Source organism: Salmo salar, chromosome 11 (genome assembly GCF_965601325.2).
Source record: "Salmo salar chromosome 11, fSalSal1, whole genome shotgun sequence".
Taxonomy (NCBI): Eukaryota; Metazoa; Chordata; class Actinopteri; order Salmoniformes; family Salmonidae; genus Salmo; species Salmo salar.
The window spans coordinates 88,096,106-88,112,101 of NC_138301.1; the positions used below are offsets into that span (position 1 = coordinate 88,096,106).

A 15,996-nucleotide genomic window follows, 5' to 3' on the forward strand; every position below is an offset into this window, starting at 1 on the left:
GTTTGTTGTTTTCTTAGTTTCACTTTAATAAAAGATGTGGAACTCAACTCACGCTGCGCCTTGGTCCATCTTTATCGACGAGCGTGACACTCTGTCTATCAGATTGAACTGAACTTAATGCTGCAGGAGCCTATGTGTGTGTAACGATCATTGCAATACTATTGTAGGTGGTGCACACGGCTCGGTTTCTTTGTCAAGCACAATGAACAGGAAGCAAAGAGGCAATCTCAGCAGGGGAAAATTCAAAGGAAAAGTTATAACTGCCTGAACCCACTCTTCACTCTCCTCTACAACCTGTCTCTGGCACAATACAGAGAATGAGGTGTCAGAGAGAGAGAGAGAGAGAGAGAGAGAGCAGAGAGAGCGAGAGAGCAGAGACAGTGAGAGCAGAAAGAAAGAGAGAATAGAGAGAGGGGGAGCAGAGAGAGAGAGAGCAGAGAAATATAGAGAGAGGAGAGGAAGAGAGTTATGTCCGAAGCGTAATAGGGATTTAGGAGAGGCTAGGCAGGGGGACACCTCATCTATAACATGGTTGCTGTGAGGAAGAGACGTGAGTTACATTTCAAGTAAATAACCAAGTGCGTGTGTGTCGACTCTCACCTGTGTTATAAAAGAAGGCTTCTACGAAGCTGCAGTTCTTGAATAACGAGCCTACTGTTGACACGTCATCAAAGTAACAGTTCTGAAACGTGGAGTCTACGAAGGTGACGGACTTCAACTTCATGCTGATGAACCTAGCGAGCCGGATATGAGATTAGGACAGAAGGAGAGGAGGAGAGGAGAAGAAAATAATAAAATAATAAAAGAAGAATGCAGAAAAGAAAAACAACTCCATTACACCTTCAACACTTATTTATGGTCTACCCACACAAAGCCGAGGAGCTGAGATTATAATCAGGCAAATAAACGATTTATGATATCCTCTCCAGCAGCCAGCGGTGTGAGACCACTAACTAGGAGCCAAGCCTGGCCTATATGCCAGATAAGGAGACGTGTTGAACTGGACTGGGCTGGACTGGACTGATTAAAGACTTTACAAAACAGAGACGCAACGCCAGTATTGTTGATGCACAAAAAAAACACAAAGTGCACACACACACACACGCACACACACACGCACACACACGCACACACGAACACACGCGCGCGGTGTTGAGATGAACAAAGTTCATCTCTCACGTATTACAGCTCTAATAGATTGTTTTCCGTTCTACGGTAACCATGGTTTCTAATGTAAGCGGTGTAGTACGTCAACATGGTCCTGTGATATTGTGTGTCGGATATATCCCAGCATGCCTGTCTCTTATCCTCCCCCACAGCTACTGTATTACAATACTGCCTCTCATCTAATCTAATATATATGTGTGTTGTGTCATGTTGTATTCCTAGATAAGGTACAGAGGAGAAGCATACTACAAATATACATTGAGGTGTCTCCCCTGGCCTCTGAAAGAGGCAATAATAACCTTTCCATAGAGAGAGATAGAGAGAGAGGAAGAGAGGCGAAGGAGTGAGAGGAGGAGAGAGGAGTGAGAGGGAGAGAAAGAGAGAGGGAGGGAGAAAGAGAGAGACAGAGAAGGAATGGTAGGGAGGAGGCGAGGGAGAGAGATTATGTTTTTTAATTTCCTGGAGGCGGTGCAGATAAAGGAACGGTGTGTTGTTTACGGGAATGACGGATCACACTGCAAACATGGAACGAGATAGGCTACTTTAAATATATTATCATTGGAGAAACTGTTTTTTTTTAAATAGCCTGTTTAACACATTAAAGACAGTCTCTTTAAGAGAGTCTGTTGGTTACAATACCTGTCATTGATGAGGACTCCATTGATGTGTGTGTGTGTGTGTGTGTGTGTGTGTGTGTGTGTGTGTGTGTGTGTGTGTGTGTGTGTGTGTGTGTGTGTGTGTGTGTGTGTGTGCGTGCTGACACAGTACCTGTCGTTGACGAACACTCCGTTGGTGTGTATCTGGTTCTCCAGGGTGAAGTTAAAAGTAAAGTCTTCTATACGTTCGTTGTTGTGAGTCTTCACTCTGGAGGCGTACTCATCAGACTGAAGGTGATGGATGACATCAGGGAACCACACTGATAGGCCGTAGTACCTGCACGTAGGAAATGACATCATCGTAGCTTGTTTTGTTTCAACGTTGTTCATTTGAAAAGTAGTGCAATGTATGCTGAGGAGTACTTCTTTCTTTTCTGGGGAAAGACTCATTCCGATTGGCTGGGCCTGACTCCCCAGTGGGTGGGCCTATGCCCTCCCAGGCCCACCCATGGCTGTGCCCTGCCCAGTCATGTGAAATCCATAGATTAGGACCTAATACATTTATTTAAATTGACTGATTTACTTCTATGAACTGTAACTCAGTAAAATCTTGGAAATCCTGCATGTTGCATTCATATTTTTGTTCAGTATAGATGGGCGATCTCTTTCCATGTTAGCGTGTTAGCATTTATCACAGGGACATCAGAGAGACACTGGCTATACCTCAGAGTCAAACACTTCATTATGAACACACAGACTCAGCTGGGACAGACCGATAACTGGGATAAGTACTGCTGAGAAAAGAGCAACACTTCAACACCTTCATTTACTAAACAGAGTGGAGTTGAGAGGACAATCTTACCCAAAAGACAGTGTGAACCACACGATGGCCAGTTTGATGGTGTTGTCTCTGACCGGGTAGTTGAAACATTTCATGAACGTTAACCAGATCTAAACAGAGTAAATGAGAGAGAGAGAGAGAGAGAGAGAGATGGAAACAGGGAGAGAGTGATACATTCATTCATCACAATGCTTTCATATCATCTGGGAATCGGACTCCTACCCCTCTGAGTTCGGTCCTGATCCTGAAGAGGACTTTGGCCACAGGGTTGGCTGAGTCTGACTGCATCTCTACCAACTCATCCAGATGCTTAGGAAGCTTTATCCTGTTCACCTACAGTACAGGGGTAGACACAGTCAATGTGTGTGTGTGTTTGTGATAGATAGATAGATAGATAGATAGATAGATAGATAGATAGATAGATAGATAGATAGATAGATAGATAGATAGATAGATAGATAGATAGATAGATAGATAGATAGATAGATAGATAGATAGATAGAGAACACAATTAGACCCAACCAAATCATGAGAAAACAAAGAGATAATTACTTGACACATTGGAAAGAATTAACAAAAAACAGAGCAAACTAGAATGCTATTTGGCCCTAAACAGAGAGCACACAGTGGCAGAATACCTGACCACTGTGACTGACCCAAACTTAAGGACAGTGTACAGACTCAGTGAGCATAGCCTTGCTATTGAGAAAGGCCACCGTAGGCAGACCTGGCTCTCAAGAGAAGACACGCTATGTGCACACTGCCCACAAACTGAGGTGGAAACTGAGCTGCACTTCCTAACCTCCTGCCAAATGTATGAACATATTACAGACACATATTTCCCTCAGATTACACAGATCCACAAAGAATTTGAAAACAAAACCAATTTTATCTACTGGGTGAAATACCACAGTGTGCCATCACAGCAGCAAGATTTGTGACCTGGTGCCACAAGAAAATGGCAACCAGGGAAGAACAAACACCATTATAAATATAACCCACATTTATGTTCCCTTTTGTACTTTAACTATTTGCACATCGTTATAACACTGTATATAGACATAATATGACATTTGAAATGTCTTTATTGTTTTGAAACTTCTGTGAGTGTAATGTTTACAGTAAATCTTTATTATTTATTAAATTTTTGTTTATTTTCTACTTCACTTGCTTTGCCAATGTAAACATATGTTTCCCATGCCAATAAAGCTATTGAATTGAATTGAGAGAGAGAGAGAGTTTGAGAGAGTGAGCGAAAGAGAGACCGACAAACAGACAGACAGACAGACACAGAGGCAGGCAAGCAGGCAGACAGACAGACAGACAGACAGACAGACAGACAGACAGACAGACAGACAGACAGACAGAGAGAAGAGTGCGAGCAAGCGAGAGAGAGAGAGTTACTGTATACTCACAGTAAAGACTTTCTCTGGTTCTCCGCGGGCCCTCATGTTGGTGTCGTGGATCTGTTTCAGCACCATCCAGGCCTCATCATGCTTACCCATCTATACACAGAGAGGAGGGTTACCCCCCCACACACACACACACACACACACACACACACACACACACACACACACACTCCTTACCTCTAGGAAAAAGCGTGGGCTCTCAGGTATGAAGGTGAGTGCTACAACAGCACACACACAGGGCAGAGCACACACCACCACAAACACTCTCCAACTGTGGAACTGGTAAGCCGAGCCCATACTGAAACTCCAACCTGCACACACAAACAGAAACCATCAATCAGATACAAGCAAAGTTAGCACAGAAATACAAATTCCATGCCTAATATGATGTTAAAATCTTAAAGTGCCTCCAAGCACCCTTAAATCATCAACCTGTTTCATCATTGTCTCTTATGAGGAGACACACACTTCTATTTTCCACATGAGATGCAGCGTGTTGATGGTGATGAGAATGACTAGAGGCTGAAGAACACCATATGGTGAAGAGAACGGGAGAGAAAGAGAGAGGGAGAAGGAGAGAGATAGACAAAGCGTTGGGTTCAATTCTTATTGGAGGCATTCAGTGAGACTAATTGATGCAGCAATCTCTGAGGACAGCAAAGCAAGAACTCAGGCAACAGCCTCAGTTAGCAACCACTGCACACACTACCTTCTCTCTCTCTCTCTCTCTCTCTCTCTCTCTCTCTCGCTCTCTCTCGCTCTCTCTCGCTCTCTGTCTCTCTCTCTCTCTCTCTCTCTCTCTCTGTCTCTCTCTCTCTCTCTCTCTCTTCCTTTCTTTTTCTTTGATTCCTCTCTGTCTTTTCTTCTCTGTATCTATTATTCTCTTTCTTACAGGAAGGAATGTAGGCCGACAGTACATAAAGTACATCTTCAGAATCCCCTGAACAAACCCAAAATAAAGACACACAGCAAGCAGACGGTTGGTGATTTTACAGTCAGTGTATGGGTGGTATTCTGGCTTGCCCCTGGGGTGGAGGGAGAAAGCCACAGAGCTGTCATAGAATAGAATAGAAACCATCAAAATGTTATCCATTTATTCTATTAAGTAAGTAAATCAATCCATGGATTATATTTCTATGGTTATGTCAGGGAGATACCAGAAGTGTAAGGGGGAGTTATGGTGATATCACAGTATTGTAAACCAAATCCACAAACAGCATTGTAAACCAAATCATGTCTGTTGGAGGGTTGTTGGTGGTGTGTGTGTGTGTGTGTGTGTGTGTGTGTGTGTGTGTGTGTGTCCCATGGGGATGCGTTAGACTCTACCAGTACAAATCTCATTAGGAGAATTATAATGAACTGGAGGGTATGGCTGACTGACTCACACACACATATGCACACATACAGGCATCCGCGCGAACACACACACACAGCAAGATTTATTGAGCTACGCTATGCAGAATAACGCAATGTCACACCACACACACATACACACCTGCAGTATCCTTGGTCTCTGCGCATTGCCCACGACCAATGTTAAATCACTGAGCAAATTTCAGGTCTGCTGAGCGCAAACTTGTACGTTGTGAAAATTCTGTGCAACTTCCAGCGCACGCTTACTGTGAACACTGAGGCTGTACCCGCTTTGTTATTATTATTATTATTATTCATTTTTTTACCTCCTTTTTCTCCCAAATTTCGATCTTGTCTCATCGCTGCAACTCCCCAACGGGCTCGGGAGGTGAAGGCCGGATCATACGTCCTCCTAAACATGACCCGCCAAACTGCGCTTCTTAACACCCGCCCACTTAACCCGGAAGCCAGCTGCACCAATGTGTCAGAAGAAACACTGTTCAACTGACAACCGAGGTCAGCCTGCAAACGCCCGGCCCACCACAAGGAGTCGCTAGAGCGCGATGAGCCAAGTAAAGCACGCCCGGCCAAACCCTCCCATAACCCGGACGACGCTGGGCCAATTGTGTGCCGCCCTATGGGACTCCGATCACGTCCGGTTCTGACACTGCCTGGGATCGAATCCAGGTCTGTAGTGACGCCTCTAGCACTGCGATGCAGTGCCTTATATTGCTGCGCCACTTGGGAGACCCTTAAGTTAGTTTTAACAGTGGTCAGGTAGGCTACTGTGGCTATTTGATCATAATGTAGACCTGTACCAGAGTGGTCTAACATAAAAAACAATGGAGAAAATGCATTTTATCATGGAAATAGTTGTTCTATCATTTAGCCTACAGTAGTAGCCAATGTGGGGTGTTCAATGTAGGCCTACAATCCATGAGACTTTGAAAAAACATGCAGGACTTGACATTAACCTGTTAATCCACTTGTCCTTTAGACAAGGAGGTGACTGAAATGTTATTGTGTTGTTTGACGCAAGAAACCACTTTACAAAACAAAAAAATGCATCATTATTCCCATAGCATTATAACAGAGAATCAGGCAAATTATGCTACCCTCTGCCTATTGGCTACTTAGCTTTTTCAAGCCTGTCTCAAAACACAACATTGGCCTTTTAAAACAAAACAAAAAGCTCTTTACATGACTATCTTTTCATGTCTAGAAATGCAGCCATTTTGTGCTCTTGTAGGAAGCAATCACAACCCCACTGCTGACTACAAATGATCTATAACTGGTCTAAGACCTCACTAACTAGCAAAGGATATGAACAAATGTGCACGTGGCTACATGCAACTCTTGTTTTGATCTCAAAGCAAGCGCATCTACTCACGACCGCTCAAGCTGTAAACACAGTCCAGTTCAAAGTAAATGGCACAGATCCATTTATGGCAATGGTCTATTTGGATATAGGCCAACTGCAGCTCTGATTGGTTGTGGTGCACTGGTCTGTGTGGAGTAAGGGCCTGAGTCGTGCCTGTCAATGCAATATAATCCTACTCCGATGTGTTCTGCCTACATCAAAATCTCTTGCATAGTTCGTTTTGTTTCGGTATGTTGCACTGAAATTGGCTAATATTGCATTGATTTGATCACAATTCCCACAGTAAAGGGAAAAGTTGATAGTGTTAACTAATGGGGAAAATGTATTCTGCACGGCAGTCCCAGGGGAGCTGCGCACAAGCGCACACACGCAGTTTAGAGGGAACATTGCGTCACGACATAAACACCCATGCAAATACACAAAAACACAGAGGCATGCAGAAACTCTCACACACGCAGACACACTTCCTGTTGACACAAACACATGGGTAGACACAAAATCGTTTCTGTATTAGATTATCATTTATGCAACTTTATTCTATTGACATTTTATTTGATCTTTGCCAAGAGTGTGCAAAGCTGTCATCTGGGCAAAGGGTGGTTACTTTGAAGAATCTCAAATATAAAATATATGTTGAATTGTTTAATACTTTTCTGGTTACTACATGATTCCATATGTGTTATTCCATAGTTTTAAAGTCTTCACTATTATTATACAATGTAGAAAATAGTACAAATAAAGAAAAACCCTTGAATGAGTAGGTGTGTCCAAACTTTTGACTGGTACTGTATATTGTTTGTATTAGTATTGCACTGTTAGACATTTACTGTACAGCTGGAGCTAGAAACACAAGCATTTCGCTGTATCTGCTTTAAAGGAGTAGTTCACTATTTTACAACTTGATGTTAGAAGGTTCCTCGCCCTGAAAGTAGTCTACAGGCCAGGAGAAACTGTAATCTATGGTTCATTTCAAGGGCGTAACTTTGTGTTGGACTTTGGGGGGATTACGGTCAATGGGTTTCCGTTGTCAACACCGCTCTAGGGGGATCAGGCGGTATGCAGCCAGATCTCCCATTCCCCACAAAAAAAACATTAAAAAGCTGATTAATTTTGAAGTGATAATACATAAAAAAATGATGATGATAAATTGGTCAATATACTACAATCACAACGCCAATATTTTTCTATATTACTTTAAACTGTGTTCTTACTCTTAACAGTTCAGAAAGTCACCACCACAACCCTTATTTAACTACATTTACATGTTAAAACCTAATATTCTATTTATGTACCCATCATTATGCTTGGCTAGTACATGGTCTTGAATAACTCATTTCTTATAACCAATTAACTTAAAAGGAGTTGAGGGAATCTGAGTACACAAACGTCTTACTTGGTTACACAATTTAATTGCAGTGTTAATTCATCAAATAATTCAGTGACAGTCAAACTACACTACATGACCAAAAGTATGTGGACACCTGCTCGTCGAACATCTCATTATAAAATCATGGGCATTCATATGGAGTGTCCTCCCTTTGCTGCTATGACAGCTTCCTCTCTCCACTCCATTCAGCCACAAGAGCATTAGTGAGGTCGGGCACTGATGCTGGGCGATTAGGCTTGGCTCGCAGTCAGCGTTCCAATTCATCCCAAAGGATTTTGATGGGGTTGAGGTCGCCAAACAATTTCTGTATGGACCTCGCTTTGTGCACGGGGGCATTGTCATGCTGAAACAGGTAAGGGCCTTCCCCAAACTATTGCCACAAAGCGCACACCACCCACCACTTCCGAGTATATTACTCGCTAATGTCCAGTCCCTAGTTAACAAAGTCAACAAAATTAGGGCAAGAGTTGCTTTCCAAAGAGTTATCTGGGATTGTAACATACTCCGTTTCACGGAGACATGGCTAGCTAGGGACATAGAATTTAGGTAGCCTTGTTCTCAAATTGTATCAGCATATCGATTGCAGTACACGAGCGAGTAACATGCTCAACCACTGATACTCGAACTTCCGCGATGCATACAAGGCCCTCCCCCACCTTCCCTTTGGCAAATCTGACCATGACTCCATCTTGTTGCTCCCCTTCTATAGGCAGAAACTAAAACAGGAAGCGCCCGTGCTTAGGTCTATCCAGCGCTGGTCTGACCAATCGGATTCCGCGCTTCAAGATTGCTTCGATCACATGGACTGGGATATGTTCCGGGTAGCCTCAGACAATAACATTGACGTATACACTGACCCAGTGAGCGAGTTTATAAGGAAGTGTATACGTGTTGTACGGACTGTGACTATTACAACCTTCCCTAAATAGAAACCATGGATTGATGGCAGCATTTGCGCAAAACTGAAAGCACGTACCACCACATTTAATCATGGTAAGGCAACTGGAAACATGGCCAAATACAAACAGTGTAGTTATTCTCTCCGTAAGGCAATCAAACAAGCAAAGCGTCAGTATAGAGACAAAGTGGAGTTGCAATTCAACGGCTCAAACACAAGACGTATGTGGCAGGGTCTACAGACAATCACAGATTACAAAGGGAAAACCAGCCCCGTCGCAGACATCGACATCTTGCTCCCAGACAAATTAAACAACTTCTTTGAGCGCTTTGAGGAGAATACAGTTCCACCGACACGGCCCACTACCAAAGACTGTGTGCTCTCCTTCTCCGTGGCCGATGTGAGTAAAACATTTAAACCTGTTAACCCTCACAAGGCTGCCGGCCCACACGGCATCCCTAGCCGCTTCCTCAGAGCATGGTGTGTTTACGGACATATTCAATCAATCCCTATCCCAGTCTGCTGTCCCCACATGCTTCAAGATGGCCAGGATTGTTCCTGTTCCCAAGACAGCAAAGGTAACGGAACTACAGTAAATGACTACCGCCCAGTAGCACTCAGTTCTGTCATCATGAAGTGCTTTGAGAGGCTAGTTAAGCATCATATCACCTCTACCTTACCTGTCACCCTAGACCCACGCCATCACTCTGCACACTGCCCTATGCCATCTGGACAAGAGGAATACCTACAGTATGTAAGAATGCTGTTCATTGACTACAGCTCAGCATTCAACACCATAGTACCCTCCAAACTCATCATTAAGCTTGAGACCCTGGGTCTCGACCTTGCCCTGTGCAACTGGGTCCTGGACTTCCTGACGGGCCAACCCCAGGTGGTGAAGGTAGGAAACACCATCTCCACTCCGCTCATCCTCAACACTGGGGCCCCACAAGGCTGCGTTCTCAGCCCCCTCCTGTACTCCCTGTTCACCCACAACTGCGTGGCCATGCACGCCTCCAACTCAATCATCAAGTTTGCAGACGACACTACAGTGGTAGGCTTGATTACCAACAATGACGAAACAGCCTACAGGGAGGTGAGGGCCCTTGGAGTGTGGTGTCAGGAAAATATCCTCTCACTCAATGTCAGCAAAACAAAATAAATGATCATGGACTTCAGGAAACAGCAAAGGGAGCAATCCCCTGTCCACATCGATGGGACAGCAGTGGAGAAGATTAAAGGTTTTAAGTTCCTCGGTGTACATATCACCGACAAACTGAAATGGTCCATGCACACAGATAGTGTGGTGAAGAAGTCTAGTCAACGAAAACCCTCACTAACTTTTACAGGTGCACATTTGAGAGCATCCTGTCGGGCTGTATCACCGCCTGGTACGGCAACTGCACCGCCCACAACCACAGGGCTCCCCAGAGAGTGGTGCGGTCTGCACAACGCATCAACAGGGGCAAACGACCTGCCCTCCAGGACACCTACAACACCCGATGTCACAGGAAGGCAAAAAAGATCATCAAGGACAAAAACCACCCGAGCCACTACCTGTTTACCCCGCTTCCATCCAGAAGGCGAGGTCAGTACAGGTGCATCAAAGCTGGGACAGAGAGATTGAAAAACAGCTTCTATCTCAAGGCCATCAGATTGTTAAACAGCCATCACTAGCACAGAGGCGGCTGCCTACCTACAGACTTGATATCATTGGCCACTTTAATAAATGGGACACTAGTCACTTTAATAGTGCCACTTTAAGAATGTTTACATATCTTGCATTACTCATCTCATATGTATATACTGTATACTGTATCCTTCACTTTCTATTCTTTACTATCTATTGCGCCGCTCTGTCACTGCTCATCCATATATTTTATACTTATATATTCTTATCCCATTCCTTTACTAGATTGTGTGAATTAGGTTTTGTTGTGGAATTGTTACATATTACCTGTTAGATACTGCTGCACTGTCGGATCTAGAAGCATAAGCATTTCGCTACACTCGCAATAACATCTGCTAACAATGTGTATGTGACCAATAACATTTGATTTGATTTGAAAGTTGGAAGCGCAGAATCGTCTAGAATGTCATTGTATGCTGTGACGTTAAGATTTCCCTTCACTGGAACAAGGCGACCTAGCTCAAACCATGAAAAACAGCCCCAGACCATTATTCCTCCTCCACCAAACTTTACAGTTGGCACTATGCATTCGAGCAGGTAGCGTTCTCCTGTCATCTGACAAACCCAGATTTACTCCAGCGTTTCCACTGCTCCAGAGTTCAATGGCGGCAAGCTTTACATAACTTCAGCCAACACTTGACTTTGCACATGGCAATCTTAGGCTTGTGTGCGGCTGCTTAACCATGGAAACCCATTTCATGAAGTTCCCGATGAACAGTTCTTGTGCTGACGTTACTTCCAGAGGCAGTGTGGAGTTTTGCAAATGAGGACAGACGATTTTTACGTGCTAGGTGCTTCAGCACTCAGCGGTCCTGTTCTGTGAGCTTGTGTGGCCTACCCCTTGCAGCTGAACCGTTGTTTCTCCTAGACGTTTCCACTTCACAATAACAGCACTTACAGTTGACAGGGGCAGCTCTAGCAGGGCAGAAATTTGACGAACTGACTTGTTGGAAAGGTGGCATCCTATGACAGTGCCACATTGAAAGTCACTGAGCTCTTCAGTAAGGCCATTCTACTGCCAATGTTTGTCTATGGAGATTGCATGGCGTTGTGCTTGATTTTATACACCTGTCAGCAACGGGTGTGGCTGAAATAGCCGAATCCATAATTTGAAGGGGTGTCCACATACTTTTGTATATATAGTGTATAGCTCTTTAATATGGATCAAGCGTATGGCGTAATGCTCAAGCAATAGACTTCAAAAATACATAGAAGAAGCTCATTGTCATTCACCAAACATACACAATCAATAACAGTCATTATAAACCGGGTGGTTCGAGCCCTGAATGCTGATTGGCTGAAAGCTGGGGTATATCAGACCGTATACCACAGGTATGACCAAAAATGACTTTTTACTGTTGTAATTACGTTGGTAACCAGTTTATCTGCTTTGTGTCATTGTTGAGCGCAGCCACGTCTTCAACCTCCATGACAACCAAATGAAATCCAAATGCAGGCAACAACATTTGTTACAGCACTTGGGCTAGAGTCAGCAAAGATGAGGAGTTGAACTCATAGTTCCAATCCTGCGTGCAACGTAAATTGCTGTGCAACATGCTTTACCAGACTGCCATGTAACTCAAATGACAAATTCTCACCTGATGACCTGAGTCCTCTCCCAGTGCCTCAACATGGGCAGGGATCTCCCTCTACTGACTGTCTCTGACCCCTGCCATGAAATCCAAATGAAATCAGAATGCAGGCAACAACTGTTTTGTTCTAGCACTTACTTGGGCTACTGTCAGTAAAGATGAGGAAATGAACTGATGGCGGTTTATAACTCAAATTCTCACCTGATAACCTGTTCATCCTCTCCCTGCTTCAACACGGACGGTGCTCTCTCTCTCTCTCTCTCTCACTATATTGCTCTCTCTCACTCACTTTAAGCCCAGCCTTAACAATGGTGGTGTTAACTTATTAACATGAATTCAATTGTACTTTTATAAGCTAAATTAATGATTTACACTCTGGTAATAGGTATAGCTAGCAATCTGACTACATAGTACCTGTTTATTATGAATTGTACAGTGTAGCTTACAGTCCGCTGCACTCCCACCAAAAATCTTTGTCCTGCACTTTTCTCCTCTTTGGCATTAAGGGCACTAGCTACCTTTTCACTAGGGTGAACACTGACCCTTTGAGTGCTGCTTATCTTGAAACTGCAATTGAAAAGGAAAAGGGGAAGATCCAGATACTGTGCTGGCTTTGGTCAAAGATTTTTATTACCAACCCAAGATAGACCACAGCCTGTCATTTCCTATCGGAGCAAATTAATCATAGCGGGCAGAACAAGCAAAGAGGTGGGCAGAGCCAAGCACAAGCTAGCGAGATCATATTGCCACATTCTAGCATGTATTCCCATATTTTTGTCTTTGGAACACCTACTCTGTGATGTACGTATGTGCAATAACCCAATTCGCCCTTGCACTCTTTCTAAAAAATGCTATTCTACAAAGCTTAGTCCACTCTGTTCATAACATATGCTAGTTTTGGGAATAGAAAACTGTATTGAGATCAAATGTTTCATTGATGAGAACATTTGCAGAATGTCGGGCAAAATCCATCTCGCTCCACCTTTTCCCACTGTTGGCCACTGGGTACATCTAAAAAAATAAAAAATAAATTAAAAAAAGGCTAAATCACCTTTAGGTATCATCAAACCAAATATGGAGTTGACTTCAGGTGGTTTGGAAATTATATATATTTTTAAGATAACATGCCCACCGTCACTTTAGAGAAAACTGAACCATGGATTACAGTTTCTCCTTGCCCATAAACTACCTTCAGGCTCAGGAACCATCTAACATCATGTTGTAAAATAGTGAACTAGTCCTTTAACATCTGCTAATCTGTGTACATGACAAATAAACCTTGATTAGATTTGCAAATCGAGTGTACAGTATACAGTAACCACAGACATGCACAGCTCCTCACAGACACACTTCACATACAAAACATTACGGCTGTGAGGGTACGCCACGCCCCTCAACTTAATTCAGCAAACACACACACGAAAACACACATACACACACAGACACTGAGGTTTTCCAGGAAGAGGAGTCCTGCAGCCTCTGGCCAGCAGCAGTCAATGAAGAGTCCACTGCGGCGGAACCTATGACACACACACACGCACGCACGCACGCACGCACGCACGCACACACACACACACACACACACACACACACACACACACACACACACACACACACACGGCTGCTTCACACAGAGAGACAAAGGTGTTAACGGTGTGTGGTGCGTGTGTGTGTGTGTGTGTGTGAAGACATGTCGTGTGTTTTATGAGTGCTTTTTTATCTTCTGCACTCAACAGTCTTTTATAGTAAATCAATGACTTCACTGATAATTCTACACCTGCCTACACCCACACCCACCACATTGCATACACCCCCATGCATTCACCACACCTCTTCAATCACCCCTCCTTCGTCTCTATCCTTCATTTGCTCTCCTTTTCTCTCCCTTCACCAGTCTCTCTTTTTCCTGTTCACGTTCTCCCTCGTCCCTTCTCTCTCTCTCTCCCCCTGTCTCTCCCACTCTGCTTTTCTTTATCGATCACCCTCCGTCCCTCCCTCCCTCTCTCTGTTTTTCCTTCACCCTTTAAATATCTCTGACACCGCCCACATAAATCATCTTCACTTATCCAGCTCTCCCTCCCTCCTGCTTTTTCTTTCCTTCCCTTTCCTCTATGCATTCCTCTCCGTCTCTCCTTCTCTTTTCTAACTGTTGGCCCTCTCTCCTCTATTTCGTCCTTTCTTTCTCAGATCCCCTCTCTTTCTCTCTTTCTTCCCTCTTCTCTCGCTTTGGTTGCTGTTAAATATACTTGTCCATTCTAGGATACGGGTTGCAGCCCGTTCAGGCCTAAGTTGCTTATGTCAATCACGTGACAAATGTAACTTTCCGTAGAACGGTTATTATTGGTGAACTAAGTGAGTCACTCAGATAATCCTGCACCTGATAGGAGGACAGGGCTGTCAGTCACTCACCGTAGTGTGGTATGATGAGCCAGGCCATGGCCGAGGCGTAGATCCCTCCTATCATCCAGAACATGCAGAGCCAGCTCAGGTGCTCTCCTCTCTTCTCCCTCGCCAGGAACTCAGCAAAGTAGGGGAACACGATGGGCACAGCCCCACCAATCCTGCATGGGGACATGGGAAATATAGTCAGCACTACATGGACAAATTAACTGCGAAACCTAGGATCCATTTTTGGAGTGCCCCTTTTGTCCTTTTTGTCCGGTCATTGGTGTTGTATGTGTGTTTGTGTGAGCAGTTCGGGAAACATGGCTGCTCTCATCTAACGTAATGGGACTGAGTCTGGAGAGAGAAACAGAAAGACAGAACAAGAGAAATAAAGAGTTAGAGAGACAGACAGACAGATGTAACCGATGTGAAATGGCTAGCTAGTTAGCGGTGGTGCACGATAATAGTGTTTCAATCGGTGACATCACTCGCTCTGAGACCTTGAAGTAGTTGTTCGCCGCTTTTGTGGAGCGATGGGTAACAATGCTTCGAGGGTGACTGTTGTAGATGTGTGCAGAGGGTCCCTGGTTCGAGCCCAGGTGGGGCGAGGAGAGGGACGGAAACTATACTGTTACACAGACAGAGATAGAGAGAGAGAGCGAGATCTGGTGGATGACAAAATCAATAGGCCATCAGAGGAACCAGCAGTTAGTAGCCAAACAGCCTTTCATCTGGTCCCATATGCAACACAGTATGATAGACATCAAACTATTAATAGATTACTATTTATCCACAGAGGTGTAAAGTACTTAGATAAAACTACTGTAAAGTACTACTTAAGTTGTTTTCTGGGGTATCTGTACTTTACTTTACTATTCATATTTTTAACAACTTTTACTTTTACTTCACTACATTCCTAAAGAAAATAATGTCCATTTTACTCCATACATGATACCCAAAAGTACTTGTTACATTTTGAATGCTTAGCAGGACAGGAAAATGGTCCAATTTACGTACTTATCAAGAGAACATCCCTGGCATCTCTACTGCCTCTGATCTGGAGGACTCACTAAACACAAATGCTTTGTTTGTAAATTATGTCTGTGTGTCGGAGTGTATAAAAAATAAAATAAATAGTTGAGTCTGGTTTGCTTAATATAATACATTTTAAATGATTTATAATTTTACTTTGACATTTGATACTTAAGTATATTGTGGTGGTGAAATTACAAGATTATGTTATAATACTGTTATTGCATCAAATGGTTGTTTTATGCAACAGAATAGGGTTCTT

The 15,996-nt window shown here is 43.7% G+C and overlaps 1 protein-coding gene across 1 annotated transcript in view; it reads right to left on the reverse strand.

Moving 5' to 3' along the window:
• The window catches only part of LOC106563032 (synaptic vesicle glycoprotein 2C), a 69,000-nt gene that overhangs the window by 6,856 nt on the left and 46,148 nt on the right, over window positions 1-15,996 (reverse strand). The window contains exons 4-10 of the mRNA XM_014128239.3: window positions 14,727-14,878; window positions 4,194-4,327; window positions 4,020-4,109; window positions 2,827-2,937; window positions 2,626-2,714; window positions 1,936-2,100; window positions 601-734 (exon numbers count right to left, since the gene is read on the reverse strand). Coding sequence (XP_013983714.1) covers window positions 601-734; window positions 1,936-2,100; window positions 2,626-2,714; window positions 2,827-2,937; window positions 4,020-4,109; window positions 4,194-4,327; window positions 14,727-14,878 — 875 coding nt within the window. The remainder of the gene's footprint in view (window positions 1-600; window positions 735-1,935; window positions 2,101-2,625; window positions 2,715-2,826; window positions 2,938-4,019; window positions 4,110-4,193; window positions 4,328-14,726; window positions 14,879-15,996) is intronic.